Source organism: Chrysemys picta, chromosome 10 (genome assembly GCF_011386835.1).
Source record: "Chrysemys picta bellii isolate R12L10 chromosome 10, ASM1138683v2, whole genome shotgun sequence".
Lineage (NCBI taxonomy): Eukaryota > Metazoa > Chordata > Testudines > Emydidae > Chrysemys > Chrysemys picta.
In genome coordinates, this window is record NC_088800.1 from 27,466,777 (window position 1) to 27,485,552 (window position 18,776).

The 18,776-nt window shown below is 41.2% G+C and overlaps 1 protein-coding gene across 12 annotated transcripts in view; it reads left to right on the plus strand.

Moving 5' to 3' along the window:
• RNF111 (ring finger protein 111) overlaps window positions 1-18,776 on the plus strand; it is an 84,525-nt gene that overhangs the window by 24,252 nt on the left and 41,497 nt on the right. For all 12 annotated transcript variants that reach the window (XR_010590732.1, XR_010590733.1, XR_010590734.1 and 9 more), the window contains one exon: window positions 2,129-2,255. Coding sequence is in view for 9 of the 12 variants with exons in the window: in XM_008164058.4 (XP_008162280.1) it covers window positions 2,129-2,255 (127 nt within the window). In the remaining 3 variants the exon portion in view is untranslated. The remainder of the gene's footprint in view (window positions 1-2,128; window positions 2,256-18,776) is intronic.

Here is an 18,776-nt window from a genome sequence, read left to right on the forward strand (position 1 = left end):
GGTTGGGGCTCAGTTTGGGGGTGGGGGGGTGGGGCTGGATGTGGGTTGGGGATAGAGCTTGGCAGGGGGAGCTGGATGTGGGGGATTCAGTGGAGAGGTCCAGATGCTGGGGAGTGGGGTTCAGTAGGGTAGGGATCCAGGTGCAGCTTTTTGAGGCTCGGTGGGTCGGGATCTGGGTGGGTGTGGCTTCAGGTGGTCCAAGTGCAGGGGGAATGGGGCTCGGCAGTGGGGGTTCTGTGTGTGTGTGGGGGGGAGTGAGGATGAGGCTGGAGCGGGAGCATCTCCCTGTACAGTGATCCTTCCCCCTGCAGCTGAAGAACAATGGGTGTAGGAAGCGGGGGGGTGGGGGGGAGAAGAGAGTTTGCAGAGCTTCCTGCAGCCTGCGGAGAAATCTGGGGGTGGGTGTGACCCAGCCCCAGATGCTGTGCAGGGGAAGAGGAAGTCCTCTCCTCCCCAGTCCAGCTGGGACTAGCAGCTGAGCCCGGTGCAGGGTAGGAGCCACCAGCCAGGTCTTCCCCAGTCCCACCACCTGCCTCACGGTGATTTACCTGTCTGCTGGCTGCCCTGGGGACTCAAAACATACTGCTGGGGAGGCTCTTGTGGCTTCCCTGTGCTTCCCCATCAGAAAGTCATTTTTTTGTGGAGAAGCAAAGAAATCTGCGGGGGACATGAATTCTGCGCATGCACAGTGGCGCAGAATTCCTCCAGGAGTAATGAAATATTTCCATTAAAGACAAAATCTATTCTGCAAACTGATGACAGTGGGCCAATATTACTTGCCTATCAGAATATTGCTCTTGCAAAGTGAGTGGGTGAGCACAGCTTTGCAAAACTGGCTTAATATACCGAGTATTTGTCTCCAGCTGGCTGGGTAAAAATAAAACAGAAATATTCAGTATTTAGAAACTAAAAAAGCAGTCGGAAATAACTTTATTTTTTAGCCTCTTGAAAAAGATTTGTTTGCCAAAAAGTTAGGGAAAAATATTGACATGATTTTTTTCCCCCGTACTCAATTGAAATTTCACTTGTATGCCCTTGCAGTCAGCAGTGTTCCCATCACTCAGGAACTCTTATTTTAACTTCAGAACATGCTAACTTTCTACTTTTGAATATGAATAGCAATGTTAAAAGGAGATGGCAAATACAGATTTAATTCTGTAAGGGTTTACTTACAAGTTGTAGGAAACATAATGCAACTAGGACACAGTTTAAACATGCATGTAGTATTCTCCCCAAGTCTTTTTGGTCTTATATTTTTTTTGGTGGGACTTCATGTAAGTTATAGAATGCATCCAATCATCAAAACTGAAGACACAATTTCTACAATCTAATATGTTTTCTCTAAAATACATAGCCCTCACAGTCTCTTGCCCAAAAGTCTTAGTAAAGGGATAAGCTGTGTAAAAATGCTTGTAAGCTCCAATGTGTTCATGCAGGCTCTTTTAAGACTTAGATCACAGTTTGGCACTCTTCAGCTCTTTCTAAACTCCTTTTCTAGCTTGCCTTTTAGGTGGGCATTAAATGAAATAAAGTGGTACAGGTAATGAGACTAAAATGTTTTAGATCTTCTGTGGTAGAAGCTTGCATATCTACTTGCTGTCTGTCTGTAGCCTTTTAACTTCATCTTATTCCACAAACTGTAGAGATGTTCTGTTCAAGATTATTAGTTATCTCTTATCTGTTGGCTCGGTAATCTAAAACTGAAAAATCTCAGTAAGTTGAGTTGTGTGTGTTGCCTGCCTCACAAACCTAAAAATGTCATTGTTGAGGGTTCGGAGGTGGTAGTGTTCAAGCAGTCCTGCTTCTCTGAATAATTAATTATTTTGGATCAGATTTGGTAGATGCTTTTGACTGGCTTGCATTACAGGTTTGTTACATGATCTCTACAGTATCCCTTTTACTTGTGTTTATACTATAAAATGCACATACACTTCAGTAAAGGCAGTTTTTTAATATATAAAGGTAATAACTTATAAACAAAAAATGAATTCCATGAGTGCAAGGGACTGGACTAGATGACCTCTCGAGGTCCCTTCCAGTCCCATGATTCTATGAATCTTGCATGACAAAGGCAATGTCAAATGTATATAATCCAAACTGATTTTTTTTCTCCCCTTCCCTGCTCCAGGAAGTATTGATGAAGATGTTGTAGTGATTGAAGCATCCTCCACTCCCCAGGTCACTGCCAATGAAGAAATCAATGTTACCTCAACAGACAGTGAAGTGGAAATTGTAACAGTTGGAGAAAGCTATCGGTGAGATTAGCCTCTATCTCTTTTTATGGTGGTTGGGTGGGGTAGTTTATCTACTGTGTAAGTAACTTAAAAAAAAAAAAAATACTAACCTCCTAAAAATGTGGAAAACGGTTTAAAAAGTGTGTGTTTTGTATAGCCTTCACCAACGGCCTGAAAACAAGCAAGAAGTAATGTTGTTCAAAATGGTTTGTATGCATGGAGGATATCCATATCAAAATTTTGTTTCTCATTTCCACTAGTGGTCCTTTTTGTTTTAGGACGCTAGACAAAATTCACTGTCTGTCTGTCCTTGCAGAGTGTCTGGTGAGCCACAAGTTCTCCAGGTTGAGAATCTGCCTTCCTACTAGAGCTAGATGCTTTTGTCAGGCAACTTTGCTTGAAGCGGAAAACTTGGCACTGACATGTGGAGCCACTCAGGTGCCTCTTTAACATATATGTACATATCTATTTGTTATTGAGGGTGTGTGTGCAAGTTCTAAAACTTGAAGAATTGTAGAAATCATTTTTAGAAGGTTGTAACATTTTATCAAAGCTGATTTCTGAGAAAATTAACGAAGGGAGATGCATAGACTCAGACTTTAAGGCCAGAAAGGACCATCATTATCCTCTAGTCTGACCTCCTGCACATTGCAGGCCACAGAACCTCACCCACCCACTCCTGTAATAGACCCATAACCTCTGACTGAGTTACTGAAGTCCTCAAATCTTGATTTAAAGACTTCAGGTTATAGAGAATTCACCATTTACACTAGTTTAAACCTGGAAGTGACCCGTGTCTCATGCTGTAGAGGAAGGTGAACAACTCTTAGGGTCTCTGCCAATCTGACCTGGGGGAAAATTCCTTCCTGACCCCAAATATGGTGATGAGTTAGATCCTAAGGGTATGTCTACACTACGAAATTAGGTCGATTTTATAGAAGTCGATTTTTAGAAATCAATTTTATACAGTCGTTTACGTATGTCCCCACTAAGCGCATTAAGTCAGCGGAGTGCATCCTCACTACTGTGGCTAGTATCGACTTACGGAGCAGTGCACTATGGGTAGCTATGCCGCAGTCTCCGCTGCCCGTTGGAATTCTGGGTTAAGCTCCCAATGCCTGATGGGGCAAAAACATTGTCGCAGGTGGTTTTGGGTACTTGTCGTCAGTCGCCCCTCCCTCCATGAAAGTAACGGCAGACAAGCGTTTTGCGCCTTTTTTCCTGGGTTACCCATGCAGACGCCATACCACGGCAAGCATGGAGGCCGCTCAGCTCACAGTCACGGCTGCTCTTGTGGGCAAGTCTACTGTGGGGGCTGCCATGATCCAAGTAGCCAATGCAATCATTGATATTGTGTTATCAAGGGTAGTGACTCTGGGAAATGTCCGGGCCTTTTTAGATTTTAGGTGCATCATATTCCTGTCCTTTGTCACTGGTGAAATCTTGCAGCTGTACATTCCAGTCTAGTTGGCACTGTAACACCCCATAAGCACTTCTGTGGTTGACACATGTAACAGCTCCAGGGCTCTTGTTCTTTTGTCTTGGCGAGGTACCTTGCCCTACCAGGACCTCCAAGCATTCGACACAGCGTTCTTGGGTGTCTGGGTGAGGAGGCTATGGAACATGGGGAGGAGGGTAGGCGGTTATACTGTGGATGCAGTGGAGTCTGTGCTCTTGTTGGCTTTCCTGCAGCTCCAACAGACGCTTCATCATGTCCGTTTGCTCCCCCATTAGCCTCAGCATCGCGTCCTGCCTCCGTTCTTCACACTCACTTAATTCTTTCCTGGCCTCTGCCACTGAATGCCTCCATGCATTAAGCTGTGCCCTATCAGTGCGGGAGGACTGCATGAGCTCAGAAAACATGTCATTGTGAGTGCGTTTTTTTTCGCCTTCTAATCTGCGATAACCTCAGGGACGGAGATGATAGGGGGAGTGTAGAAACATTGTATGCTCTACGATTCTGGCGGGGGACTGCATGTTCACCTGTGCTGCTGAGTTCGTCACGCTGACCAAACAGGAAATGAAATTCAAAAGTTCCCGGGGCTTTTCCTGTGTACTTGGCTAGGGCGTGGGAGTTCAAAACGCTGTCCAGAATGGTCACAATGGAGCACTCTGGGATAACTCCCGGAGGCCAATACCATTGATTTGCATCTCCACTACCCCAAATTTGACCCAGCAAGGTCGATTTTAGCGCTACTCCCCTCGTCGGGGAGGAGTACAGAAGTCGATTTTAAGAGCCCTTTAGGTTGACGGAACGGGGTTGGTTGAGTGGATGCAGTCATTTTTAGATCGACCTAATGTGGCTAAATTCGACCTAACCCCGTAGTGTAGACCAGGGCTAAGTATGTGGACAAGACTCACCACCCAGACACCTAGGAAAGAATTCTCTGCAGTACTCAGAGACCTCCCCATCTAGCGTTCCATCTCTGGCCATTGGAGATACTTTCTGCTAGCAATCACAGGTTAACTACATGTCATTATAGGCAGTCTCATCATACCATCCCCTCCATATATGTATCAAGATCAATCTTGAAGCCAGTTAGATTTTTTGCCCCCCTTTGGAAGGCTATTCCAGAACTTCACTCCTCTGATGGTTAGAAACCTTCATCTAATTTCAAGTCTAAACGTGTTTATATCCATTTGTTCTTGTGTCCACACTGGTGCTTAACTTAAATATCTCCTCTCCCTCTGTGGTATTTATCCCTCTGATGTATTTATAGAGAGCAATTATATCTCCCGTCAGCCTTCTTTAGCTTAGGCTAAACAAGCCAAGATCTTTGAGTCCACCTCATAAGGTTTTCCTCTCCTCAGGTCATGCTAATAGCCCTTCTGTACACCTATTCGAGTTTGAATTAATCTTTCTTAGACATGGGAGACCAGAACTGCACACAGTATTCCAGATGAAGTCTCACCAGTGCATTGTATAATGGTACTAACACTTCCCTGTCTCTACTGGAAATACCTCACCGGATGCATCCTAGGACTGCATTAGCCTTTTTCATGGCTGCATCACATTGGCAGCTCATAGTTCTTCTGTAATCAGCCAATACACCCAGGTCTTTGAATAATAATATTTAACAAGAATGACAAAATGATATTCCCGCAGAGTCATTTGGGTTGAATAAATTAACTGCATTCTAAACATAAGCATCTACTTCTTTGAACGTGCTCCTTAAAGCAGTAGTGGGTCACTTATTTGGAAGTGTGTATGTGTTTCACAGAAACATCTGTTAATACAACCCCCACTTCCATAAATGTATTTTATAGGTCTCAGACATGACATTTGCGTCAGATTAGTCTGTGCACCAACAAGATTAGACCCCTAATAGGCAACATAAAACAAGATAACACATAGTGGGAAGGAAAGGGAGGAGAGACAGGATAAATCAACTTTATTTTTTGCACTTAGCCTGGCCTGTAGCTCTTTATCTTAATTTATTTTCTTTTTTAAATTCTGATTTTTCCTTTGGAGTACTGTTTCTTGTTGACTCTGTGGTTTTAGCCATTGCCTATTTTCTCAGTCTTGTGCATTTTTAACCCTTGCCTATCATCTTCAGAGATGCCTGATCAGTTCACCTTAATGTACGTTATTAGGAGCTGCAGCAATATTTTTCAGGTATGCTTAGAAAGATTTTTCAGATACCTCTCAAACTATTACTTTAGCTTTTTGTGTATTGTAAATAACCTTTAAAGTGTCAAAAATGAGCCTAGATTAAGCTGATTGCATTTATAGAACATTAATTCAAGGCTTGATTAAAGATAGATGGGATTCTTTTATATATTCAGCTTTTTCTCTGCTCAGCATTTTTAAGAAAAGGTTTGTGTAGTAGCCAAAAGGACTAAATGAGAGTATCAGATAAAGGCAAGTGTTTCTCTTCTCCTCCTCCCCCAAATACGTGAATCCTGCTCCCATTGATGGCAATGGTAGTTTTTCCAGTGGTAGCAAGATCAGGTCAAAGACTTGTTCCAATGCATTTTGACGACATCTGTCAGTAAGCTTCAGATTGTATTGAATTTTCCAGATCCTTCAATATGCAGATTACAGATAAATTTAAATCTTGAATTTCACTAATGGAGTGACAAGTGTAAAATTCTGTTCTTCTACCATTTACTACTGGTCTTCAGCTACTAGGAAAAGACCTCGTTCTAAAACAGCACTGTATCCTTGGCAGCTTTCAGTTGAACACATGCATGTAATTACTTTCTTTCTCTACGGTTTTATATTTTCGTGGGTTTTTTTTTTTTTTTTTTTTTTTTTTTAATAATAGCAGTGCTGATCTTCACTTCCAGGATTCAGTCATCTAATGACTGAAAGACGTCCTCAGCTCAGCCTTAAGCCTTAGGTTTTTCCAGGCAATCATTAAATGCCAGAAAATGCCCTCCCTACCAATCAATTATTCTTTATTGTGGTGAAGTTATCTGAATACTTCCTATTCAGACCAAATGTCATGTGGCCTGGTCAGGCACATCACAGCACTTCCAGAATTACAAGTTCTGTTGTGTTCTGCTGAACAGAAGGTGCCATCAGCAGTCTTAAAATTCCAACTTAACATTTGAAACTAAAACTTTGAATTATGAATAAACCAAACATTCTGAAGGTAGTTGTTCACCACTATTTAGAACACTGTTCAAAGCAAAATAAGTGTCTGTCTTATGTTCAGCTTCACATAACTCATGTAGATGAAGCAGGTTACATTTTTAAAAAGTCAAGGATGTGTTTTGGAGGGAAGTAGAAATCTAGGTAAATGAGAATAAAACCTGAAAATACATTATACAGCACTCTAATTTATAGTATCGTTTTTCTGTCAAATCTAGAAGACGGGTTTTCTTACAATACCTATTTTAAATGTATTGAATAAGTGTTGTGTAAGGAATGGATAGTGTTAAAACTCCTCCTCCCAATAGGTCATAATAGTGTATGAACTTATCATCTTGGTTTCAGTAATTTGGGTGGCTGTAAATTTAAAAAGAGAAATTTGACGGCAACTTTCATTCACCAAGTTTTGAGGTTTTTATGTCTATTTTAGGTATTTTGCCATCAAGTTAAGTAAATTTGTTTTCTATATCCTTTACAGTTTCTATACCCAATATCTACCCCCCAAAAATGGAGGTCAGCTGGTGTAATACTCTACTTATTTCATATACTAGAAAATGTAGCCTTTATTTAATTTTTAATGACTTTAGGCTCTGATCCTGCAAAGAGTTGCACATGTGCTTAACTGTACTCCTGTTAGTAGTCCCATTTATTTCAATGATAGTAAAGGTAAGTACATGTATGTTTGTGGAATTGAGCTCTTCTAACAGAGCATCTTAATTCAGCGACAGAGGCTGTTCAGTGTCACAGGACAACTTAGCTTTAATTTTTTTTTAAATGCTCCCTTTTGAAATGTTTTCAAAGAAGTCAGGAGATATTAGATATGTCTCCTACTTAAAATTAATGGAAGGTATATCTAAACCCTTTAGCCTACTCAACCCTTGGGTTTTAAATTTCCTGTTAGAAAACTGACCTGAGGACTCCCAGGTACTGCTGAATTTGCTTCATGACATTTTTTCCATACAGGTTATTCAGAACAGAGTTCTGAGAGATTATATTAAGAGACATTTGTGGAGGGGAGAGAGAGGGAGGTATTAACAATAACTTCTTTAGTAGAAGATGATGGTTTGTGCTGCCTCAGCTAGTTGTTGACAATATTTTGCATGCTGAAGTAGGTATTTCCCACTGTAGAAATGGATGTTGTGTTTTAGCTCTATTAATACTTGACTATAAGAAGAATGAACTGTCATTTTGTTAGCTGCAATCCTACTTAATGAATGAATTATATGGCACATGGGGTATTGCAGAGAAGTATCTGTTTACCATAGATTTGGGAATATTATGTAAAATATTTTCATTGTTGCCATCAAATCTGTTGTAGTTAAAAAATGGATTATAGTAATTCCTGTGTTGAACTATTGATCCCCTATTAAGTGATGACTCCTTGAGTAGTTATTCAGTAGTAGTGGACGCTAGCTTTAGGTCTATAGTTAAAAGGTGCTTGTGAGCAACTAACTGTATTTTTGATGGTTTAACTTTCATTCAAGTTTGTCTCTAGACTTAAGTAATGGTAGTTTAAAATTTGACCCTCCTCTGGGGGGGAATTATATTAAGATTGAGGCATGGAATTAATCTTCAGATATTTGATCGAAAGTGATATTCTTTCTCTTTGCTAAAACTAAAGTAATAATCATATTTAAAATTCTGAAGTGCTAATGGCCTGAAAATTGAAAAGTTCAGTATTTTAAAAAACATAAAATTTGTTAACCTCAAAGTGGGAGATGAAATAAGTATGAGAGATCCGAAGCTGTGACTTTTTGTATAAGGAACCTGTTTGTGGGAGAGTTTAAAAAAAAAAATCAAAACAGTTAGTTGATCCCTACTCTCTTGTATTAATAAAACAAAGAAAGGGACTACTTCTTCAAACACTGTTTAAAAGGTGATAGTGTGTAGAAGAACCCTTAACAAAGTTCCTAAATTATGCATCTGGTATATGTATAATTTACAAACTAAGGAAGTAAAACTGGAGCAAAAATTATGATGCTTTATAGTACTTTTCTTTAATAAAAAAAAAAATCAACAGTGCACATCAACTTTTTTTTTTTTTTTTTTTTTTTTTTGGTAGTAATGAGATGGGGAAATCTTCCTGGAACTCAGCTGACTGTCAGTATGTTGAAATTAATCCCTACTGGCCACTCATAGTCAAAGCATTACTAGTTAAGGTCAGAAAGAAGAAAATGTAATATTTAGCAAAACACTTAAATTATTTGGCTCATGATGAGCCCTTCTGTCAGATGATTGTAATGTTACTAGTGGTGGGGGAGGAGGATACTGAGGGAAAATATGCCTGCTAGAACTGTGTAGGGAACAGTAATTCCATTTTGTGGAGGATTTTGAGAGCAACTTGTTTGTTGTTTTGAACCAAATCAAAACATTTTGATTCTTTTAGCAAAACCCTGCAAAAATTAGTTTCAGAGATAGCAAAATGTTTAGTCCCAAATGTCAACAGTTTCTGTTCCAGATCAAAATATTTTGTTGTGTGCAATTTTCAGTGTTATTTAGTCAGGGCAGGGAAGAGGGGTAGCTGAGGAGTAGGACACGGACTTTTTAAAACAAACAAATGGGCTAGGATGAGTGGTGGTGGAGAGGTGAAAGAGGAGTGGGGCCCCTTGCCACACAACTGTCCCTCTCCTCCAGTGTTTGGGAGCACTTTTCTGTGGTGATAGGGGCTGTCAAACATGGCTGTTTGCCACTACTGCGAAGGACGCGGGGGGGCCTCTTCAGCCTCCCCATAGCATCTCTCGGTACCACCTCCTTAGGTGGGATCACAGATTGCCAGCCCCACAGACTGCATCCACCATGAATGCATTGAGGCTGAGAGCTGTTGACAGCAAATGCTGCACCTTGTAATGCTATCCAAAAACTGGCTCACAACCAGATTGAGGCAGTGAGTGAAGCTAGGGATGTGGAAAAGACCATTGTGCTCTGTCTTTATGATTACTCCCTTGTTGCTGCAAACGCAGCAGAGAGGGACCTTAGCCACTCCTCTGTGACATCATGCAGCTTTTCCAAGATTATTCTGGAAACAATGACTCTGGTATGCTGTCAACTGGGGATGTACATGTTGCCAGAGCTGCTGCCAGTCTCTCTGCTGCTCCTGACCTAGTAGGCTGTAACATGTGTAGTCAGCTGTCTGACCACTGAGCCACATGTGAGTAGTCAGGTGTACCCTTCTACATTCGGTTACCCAGACCATACTGTTCTGAAATTCTTAAAGCAGCACACTGATCTGATACTGCCTTGTTAATAAAACAGGAATATCTAGGAATCTGGTACAGGGGGGCATAATCTCACCTTCCATGTAGGAAAAAGGAAGCATATCCATACCGAGCATCTTTGCACATTCTGCTGCATGCTCCTGGACTTAGCTGAAAGTACTTGAGTGCTTGTCCATATGTATTCCACCACTCAGTTCCTTCTCACTACCCACTGCTGCAAGACTGAGCTCTTCAGTGTCTGCATCTTTATGCATCCCTTTTTGCTCTTAGCTGTAAGTGTGTGTACTCCCTCCTTTTTTCTTCTCTGACTGGGAGTTCCATGGTATTGGGTCATAGGGAGGGATGTTATTAAGTCTCCTGGGTTTAAATATTGCCCCTCTTGCAGGTTGGCAATTCCAGTAAATGATGGGCACACAACATGCCATTTTGTTTAGGAGAAGCACATTTCTGATAAATGTGTGGTGTGCAATTTCTTTTCTAGAAGGTCCTTGAAAGCTAGAGAGGCACATTTAAAGATGATTTTGTTAGATCTGTCTATGCAGCTAGTCCCTGATCTGGGGAGGGCAGATCCCCTTGGAAAAGTTTCACCTTGGTGCAGGAGTGTCCCCATCAGTTTCAGATCTACTAACTGAGCTCCATCTGGAAAGACTCATGATGGCTTCAGACAGAAGCAGGGCTGATAAAACCTAAGTCCTCAGATAAAAAGGAGCGTTGCTAATCTGGGAAAAGCAGGGACAAATCTCAGTGGGAGTTTCCCAGCGAGAAGAGGTCTGTCATCTCACCTCTTTGGTTCTAAGGGGACTTTATGGATTGATGTGGATAACCACTCTGAGGGAGCATGGTACTGGGGCTTTTGGTTTACTTGGGGATTTACAATCAGCTGCTGCCATGGCATCAGGGATTACCTGAGCACAGAGTGCTTTGGAGTCAGTTACTATGGTACGGATTTCATCAGTACTACTCTCCTAAACACTACTTGCTTCTGCACAGAATGTCTGTACCAAGTGTTTCAGAGTAGCAGCCGTGTTAGTCTGTATCCGCAAAAAGAAGAACAGGAGGACTTGTGGCACCTTAGAGACTAACAAATTTATTAGAGCATAATAGAGCACTTCCGAAGAAGTGGGCTGTAGTCCACGAAAGCTTATGCTCTAATAAATTTGTTAGTCTCTAAGGTGCCACAAGTCCTCCTGTTCTTCTTTGTACCAAGTGTATTGGCATAGCCAACCCTAAGGTTTGTAGTACTGCCCCTCTCAATACAAAAAAGCGTGAAGTAACAATGGACCTTCTTAGAAGAGTCAGTCTCCCTTGCTATCCACTGGACTAAAAATCCCTCTTGTGATACTGATGCCTTTTACATCATTGGCACAGAGTACTGATCTGGGGCTTATGTTCTGTAGAATCCTAGTTCTCAGGCTTCAGATGCTCCCTCTCCCCCCTTAGATTTAGAATGTTCATTGTCCTCTTCTGACTCTCAACACTGCAGGGAAGGCTCCCTTACTTATTACAAATCTGAAGGGGAGTAGAGGGCTTCACTTAGGACACAGCAGGTTTATGAGTAGACACTTGCCCTGGTGTCCCTTTCTGATATAATGTCATAACATGGCTCTATTGGAAACTGGGGGGGTCTTTAAGGTCCTAGATATCATGCCTTTGCATCTTCTAGAATGAGAACCTTGTGACACCCTGACACTCCAATATTCACCGCTGTCATGTAATTAGGATATGTTTTGTACAAAGTATGTCTTGTGAGGTATCATTCTAAAAGCCTTGATCTGCTAAACATAAATATTAGTATCTTGTTGGATTGTATGTGTTATTGTCGTATCATGGTATGGGAAGTTCTGACGTTTGGCTATGTATGTGTTACTGAAACATTACGGAAACGTGTTGTGAGGTTGAAAACACCCATAAGCAACCTTTCAGGTACAATAGTTAAAAAGGCCAGACCATGTTAATGGCTTACTGAGGAAATGCACACAAGCACAAAGATTACCCCAGGAACTGTGTACAATAGAAACATCTCAGAGATAGCACTACACAATGGGAACTGTTTGACCCAGGTCACAGCAAAAGAGCTTTCCAGCAAGTGGGAAGAAGATATAAAAGGGGGACAATGACATCTTGAGGGTACCTCACTCTCCCTGCAACATCACACCTGGAAAGACCTGAGGGGCAAGGACTGAACTGTGGGAAGTGATGGTCCCAGGCTAGAAGGATCTTTAGCCTGTGTATGAAAACCTGGGAAAGCCAAGGCACTTGTGCCTTAAGAATCTGCCAGCATGTTTATCACTGAGTGAGAATTTGTTAATGTATATCCTACTACCTATCTAGTGTGTTAAGCTCAGTTTGCGATTTTTGTTTATTTACTAAGGTAATCTGCTTTCAGCTGTTTGCTATCCCTTATAATCACTTAAAACCTTTTGTAGTTAATAAACTTGTTTTGTTTATTCTAAAACCCAGTTTGTGTTGTTCATAACTGATGGGGCAAAAAGCTGTGCATATCTTCCTGCACATTGAGAGAGGGAGCGGATTTCACGAGCTTACGCTGTACAGTTTTCTATGCAGTGCAAGACGATATAATTTTGGGTTTTCACCCCAAAGGGGGTGTGCACTTGAGTGTTGGGCAATCCCCTAGCTGATTCTTCCCATGCAGAGCTGATTTCAGTGTCTGTGTCTTTCTGCAGCTGGGCATGTCCCTACCTGTGTGTGTGCTACAGGAGGCATGAAGGCCTGGCACAGCAGGACAGGGTGAGGGAGCCCAGGCTGGTGGAATGGGCGGTCTCAGTGGGACTCCAGTACATCAGGTGACACCCTGGAGTCGGGGGCAACCTATCCCAAACCTCTCCTACCCTGTGTCTGGAAACTACAGTGTTTCAGATTGTAGGTCATGAACCTGGCAGTTCAGGCAATACCAGCTGTTATTTTGTCCTCATCCCTAGCTGAGGCAGTGGTGGTTCTTCGAGTGCTGGTCCTGACATGTATTCCAGATGGGCATGCATGTGTGCCATGTGCCCAAGTCCGGATATTCTTTGTAAGTAGTGTCACTTGATCTGCACATTTTCAGTTGCTCTCCTGAAGGCAGAAGAGGCAGTGCAGGCAAATACCTCGCCAGTGCCTTCTGATGTACCGCATGGTCAGAGTCAGAATCCTCTATGTCCACAGATTTCTCCAGCTTCTTTATTGGTCTGTAAATATATATTGTAAATAGTTTTATTATTTAGCAATATTAAAATTGTAATATAGTATAGTTAAGCTTAACTTTTTCCCCTCTTGGGGAGTCCATTCCCACAGAGTCCTGGGATTCAAGAATTTAGTCCCTTTCCCTAACTCCTTCTCTGTGTGAGATGAGCACCAGTGCTGCCTCTATCTGGGTGAGATGAATATCTCAGCAAAGTGCAGCATTTGCTGCTGCTTTTCCCTCTTGAACATGTAAGGCTTGTGAGCTTTGGTTGAGAGAAGCTCAACCTTATAGAGAAGCTCATGAGACCTCACTCTGATCCAGCCTGGGAAACTACCCTCTACATTGGCCTCAATTATACCCACCTCAAGTATAAGCTTGGGAGCAGAGCCTAGAGCTCCTAAGCCCAAGGAATTGGAGCTGCATCTAAATCTGCTCCTAAGAGAAGAGACTCATCCCCAACTCCGTGCAGGTTTGCCTTTGCGTGCAGATCTTAAGGGCTCAGACTGCTTAAGACCCCCCAGGAAGGAAGGTAAAGCATGTAAGAAAAAGATTCCTCTGGAGGAGGCCCAAGATGCCTAGCGTCAGCACCTTGACATCCTATAGCTGATAGGTCCCTGCAAAGTAATTCTCACAGTAAATAAGGCCATCATGGAACCAGCTGGGGCTGTCTGGCATACCCTGGCCCCCCGCACCCCCACACCTAAAATTGTCATTATTTTGTTCCAGCCAAAGGAGTGGAATTGCTTTGCATATACCCAATGCCCTACTCGCTAGTGGTGCAGGTAGACATAGAAAGAACAAGGTTACAATACCCTACAGTCACCTGGCTGACAAAGGCTTAAAGAGATTGGACCTTTTGGGAAGAAAGGTATACTCTACAAGCCTGCAGCTTTGTATTGCTACCTATTAGGCTTTGTTAGCAAAATATGACCTTAATTACTACTTCAGACATGCCAGACTTTAAGGACAAGCTTCCCCTAGAGGACAGAGCCCAGTTTCAAACCTTCATTGAGGAAGGCAGACTAGTGGGGGGAAAATGTCCCTACCAGCTGCAGTGGATGAAATGGGTATGGCATTTAGAGGGCTAGTTATGAGCAGTGAGTCTTGGCTTCACTCTTTAGCATTCCTATGGGAGGTCCAGAATACCATAGAGGATTTACAGTTCAAGTCGCACTTGTTCCACAAAAAACTGAGTCTCTACACTAGTTGATTTATGGAGCCTATTTATTCTCTTGCTTGATTGGTTTTATATGGACCTCTAAGTGATACATCTTTGTATTTTCATGTTGCTTGCTGTCTACCGTAATTCTTAGGTATTCTTTCTCTTTGTGTGTGTACTCTTGTATTATACAGAACTCAGTCATCTCTTAGTTTCAAGTAGGCATGATGCACTTGCTAAAATAAGAGCACAACACATTCAAAGGCATGGGTTCAACGCAGAGGTTGATAATGTGGAAAATCTAATTATATCCCCAGGGAATAGCCATAATTAGACCTATTGATACATATGATAAAATGAAGATAGAATCCTAGAAACCTAGGGTTGGAAGCGAGCTCAAGATGTCAGCTAATCCAGGCTCCTGTGCTAAGGTAAGATTAAGTATATCTTGACCATCACTGACCGGTGTGTGTCTAACTTGTTCTTAAAAATTGCCAATGATAGGGATTCCACAGCTCTCTTGGTAGCCTTTTCCAGTGCTAACTATCCTTAGTTAGAAAGTTTTTCCTCATATGTGACCTGAATCTTCCTTGCTACAGATTACTACTTGTCCGACTGTCAGTGGGCATGGAGAACAATTGATCAGTGTCCTCTTTATGACAGTATTTAACATATTTGAAGACTATCAGGTCCCCCTTTAGTCTTCTATTCTGAAGACTGAACATGCCCTTTTTTAACATTAACTCAAAAGTAAGTTTTCTAAACCTCTTAGCATTTTTGTTGCTCTCATCTGGACTCTTTCCAATTTGTACACCTCTTTCTTGAAGTGTGGCACCCAGAGCTGGACATAATACTCCAGCTGAGGCCTCACCAGGGCCAAGGAGAGCAATACAATTACCCAATTTGTCTTGCATGCATCATTCCTATTACAACCCAGAATATTCACTTTTTTTCACAACTTCATCCTGTTGGCTTATATTCAAGTTGCGATCCACTATAATCACCAATCTTCTTCACCAATACTACTGCCTAGCCAGTTATTCACCATTTTGTAGCTGTGTATTTGATTTGCTCCTTCCTAAGTATAGTACTGTGCAGTAGGTGCTGACTTCAGACCAGTTCTCCCATATGGCAGTCATTTTGAATTCTAATCCTTTCTTCCAGAGTGCTAGCAACCCCTTCTAGCATGGTGTCACCTGAAGGTTTTATACACACATTCCATTATCCAAGTCACTAATGAAAATATTGAATAATACCAAACTCGGAACAGACCCCTCTGGGAGCCCACTAGATACATTCCCTCTCTCCCCCCTGCCCCCCATTTTGATAGTGTATTGTTAATAACTCTCTTTGACTGTGGTCTTTTGCACCCACCTGATAGTAATTTCATCTAGCCCACATTTCCCTAGTTTGCTTATGAGAATGTCTTGTGGGTCTGTGCCAAAAACCTTACTAAAATCAAAATATATCACGTTGACAGTGCCCTCCCATCAATCCACTAGGCTTGTAAACCTGTCAAGGAAAGCTCGTATCAGGCCTTGATGAGCTCGTTGGTGTTATGGATCAGCAGGCTGATGAATGGTTCCTACATTTCAGTTCAATAAAAATGTTGTCATTGCTTGCTAATTACTGAACTTCTTGAAGTTTGTGTGTACTCTAGGTTAAAACTAGATGATCATTGGATTCATGGAATCCAGTATATAGGCTAAACAGATACAAAATTTATAAGAACATTAATTTTAGGGGAGTGTGTATTTTTTGTGGAGACACATACAATACTACTTAGCTCATTGTGGGGCATTTCTCCTTGGCCAATCTAAGCCTCCCAAAATGTGTCTAGCTGTATAGATTCTGCTTTCTTTGTATCAAATCACAGATCTGATTCCTAAACTCAAATCAAATGTTAGAAAAATCCTTATTTTTTGTCATGTATTAGCTCTGCTGCACAGTCACATAACTGTTGAGCAAAACAAGGCCTTGTATCGTTCATAGTTATGATGCAGTGTTATTGTGCCACCACGTCACCAAAAATTAGCCCTCTGGGAAAGTGGAAATACAAAGGAACTTTTTCATACTGTATTCCCTTTATGGCTCTCATGTAAGAATATTGATTTGGTAAATACATTAAAATATCATGACTTTTTGAAAATATAATAGAAATGCAAACTAAATCTGTCAGAATTTCTTTAGTAACAGAAGATTGGTCTATAATACAAAAAGCTTGCATGCTGCAGAGAAAAAAATCTAACATCCGAGCTCATACGGTCTACAGAAGTGGTGGTTTGGGGCAGGAGATAAATGTAGGTGATCATGCTTGTGGTGCACTATGCCAGCCTTCCACTGTGTGTCTATTCCTGGTGGACTTACTAAGCTTCTAAATGCAGCCTTTTCCAATTTGGAAAATCAGGCTTTCTTATGCTTAAATATTACCGAGGAGGTAAGTGCCCACAACGGCCACTGAACTCTAGGAGCCCCGGGTGTTTAACATCTCTAAGGATAAAAGTAAAATGTTAAATGTGGAATTTAATTCACTTTTTTAAATTTAACAGGGGAGGGGAGCGGTTAGTGTGCTATGACAGAGGTCTCTCAAGGTGATTACCAAATGACTACATCTCTTCTAGGTCTACCCCAATCTCCCATACATGCTCTCCTGTAGTACTCAAAAGATCTACATGAAGGGAGCCCCACAACTGCAGAGTTCAGGATTTCTATAGCCTTATTTCTCCCCTCCACAGGTGGAGTCTGTGGTTAGTCAGGTACTTTGTGGGCAGCAGGGGTTAAAGCAAAAAGAAACCACAGCATATGAAAGGTGTCTCCCAAACTATCTTAACTGCTCCACGGTAAAGATCCCATAAGAGAAATTGCTTGGAGACATATTCATTAATATTGATACCTTGTCACTGAGTGAAGAAACTAGAATGCCTTACTCATAATGGTACCATGGTTGTACCAATTTCATCTTCCTTTATGGGCATATAATATACATAGAAAGGCATACTTGCTAAATTTCCAATTAGATAAGTAGTAAACATAAGCCAGTCATTCCAAATTCTTTGATTCCATGTGCCATCGATTAGTGTCATTGATTACAGAGCTAACATAGACTTACAGAAACACCATGAAATTGAGGCAGAAATAAACCAAAGTATCAGACTGTGTCATAAATATATATATATGAAACCAATTCTGAAACCAGTGCGGTGTGTCTCTCATTTGTAAATATACACTTTTTGGGTGGAAAAAAAATTAGTTTGTCTGGGACTGTAACTTAGGGATTTTATTAAGCACTTACGAACGATGAGGATGGTAGAGGTGAGTTGCACTTGACCAATATGATGGTTTTTCCAGACTTCGGATATCTAGTGCTATAATAGCCTTCATCCCCAAATAGCCTATTTTAAAAAGTAGGTTGAAAGAAATTAGTGAAGATGAGGCTGGCATTGCTAAGCAGGTAGAATTAAGATCTTTTAGATTACTTTGCCTGTGCATTTCTGCATTTTTAATGTAAAGATTAAACTTTAGACCCAGAAATCTGACTTTCCTGGATTTCTAATGCTTGTATTTTGGGAAATACAACATTCATGTAAGGGGGTCTCCCCTTAAGTAACTGATACGTTCTTTCAACCTTAACTCCAGTTTAACAGATTCTTTGGTCTGGGTGTTTGGCTTGTGGATGGATGGATTGAATTTACTGGGTGTAAAGTTTCAGCCTGGAAAAATAAAATCAGTAGTTTCCCTGGGCATGGTTCACGATTATGCTTGCTATCCCTCCGAAAGTTAGGTGAGGCAGGGTTCTGAATTATCTCTAGAGAAGAAAATAGAATGGATTATAAATTCAGAGGTTGTGTTCTGAGGTTTTTTATTTTAAAAATACAGAATTAATTATATAACAGTAGGTAAAAATCCTCAAAACAGAATCTTAGATATAAGTGAATAAAATAACATACAAAACAATAACTATAATGTTCTAAATCTTTTCTTACTATGGACATTCCTATCGTCCTTGGTATGTCCAGTATTTCACAAATTTGATACAAATGGTGTGGAGAACTGAAGGGTGAGAGACACTTCTTTGTTTTTTAACTTTGCGTAAAGCAGGGGCAGGTATAAATGCTAAATGGTGGGAACTACAGCTCTGTGGTTTCATTTTGAGGTTTTTCCTTAATCTTATCCATATTTGCTAGTCTTATTGTGGCACTCTTTCCAGGCAGACTGTATAGCAGTATTAGACCAGTGAGCTCTAACGTGGGTGTGAGTCCTGCCTGTCTGGATGTTTGCCAGAATGGGAATACTCCCAAAGCTGCAGTAGTACTAGTGAACAAGCTACTAGTGTGTAAGTGTAGTGGTTTATTTGAATGTGGCAGAACATTTAAACAATCAAACTTTTCCA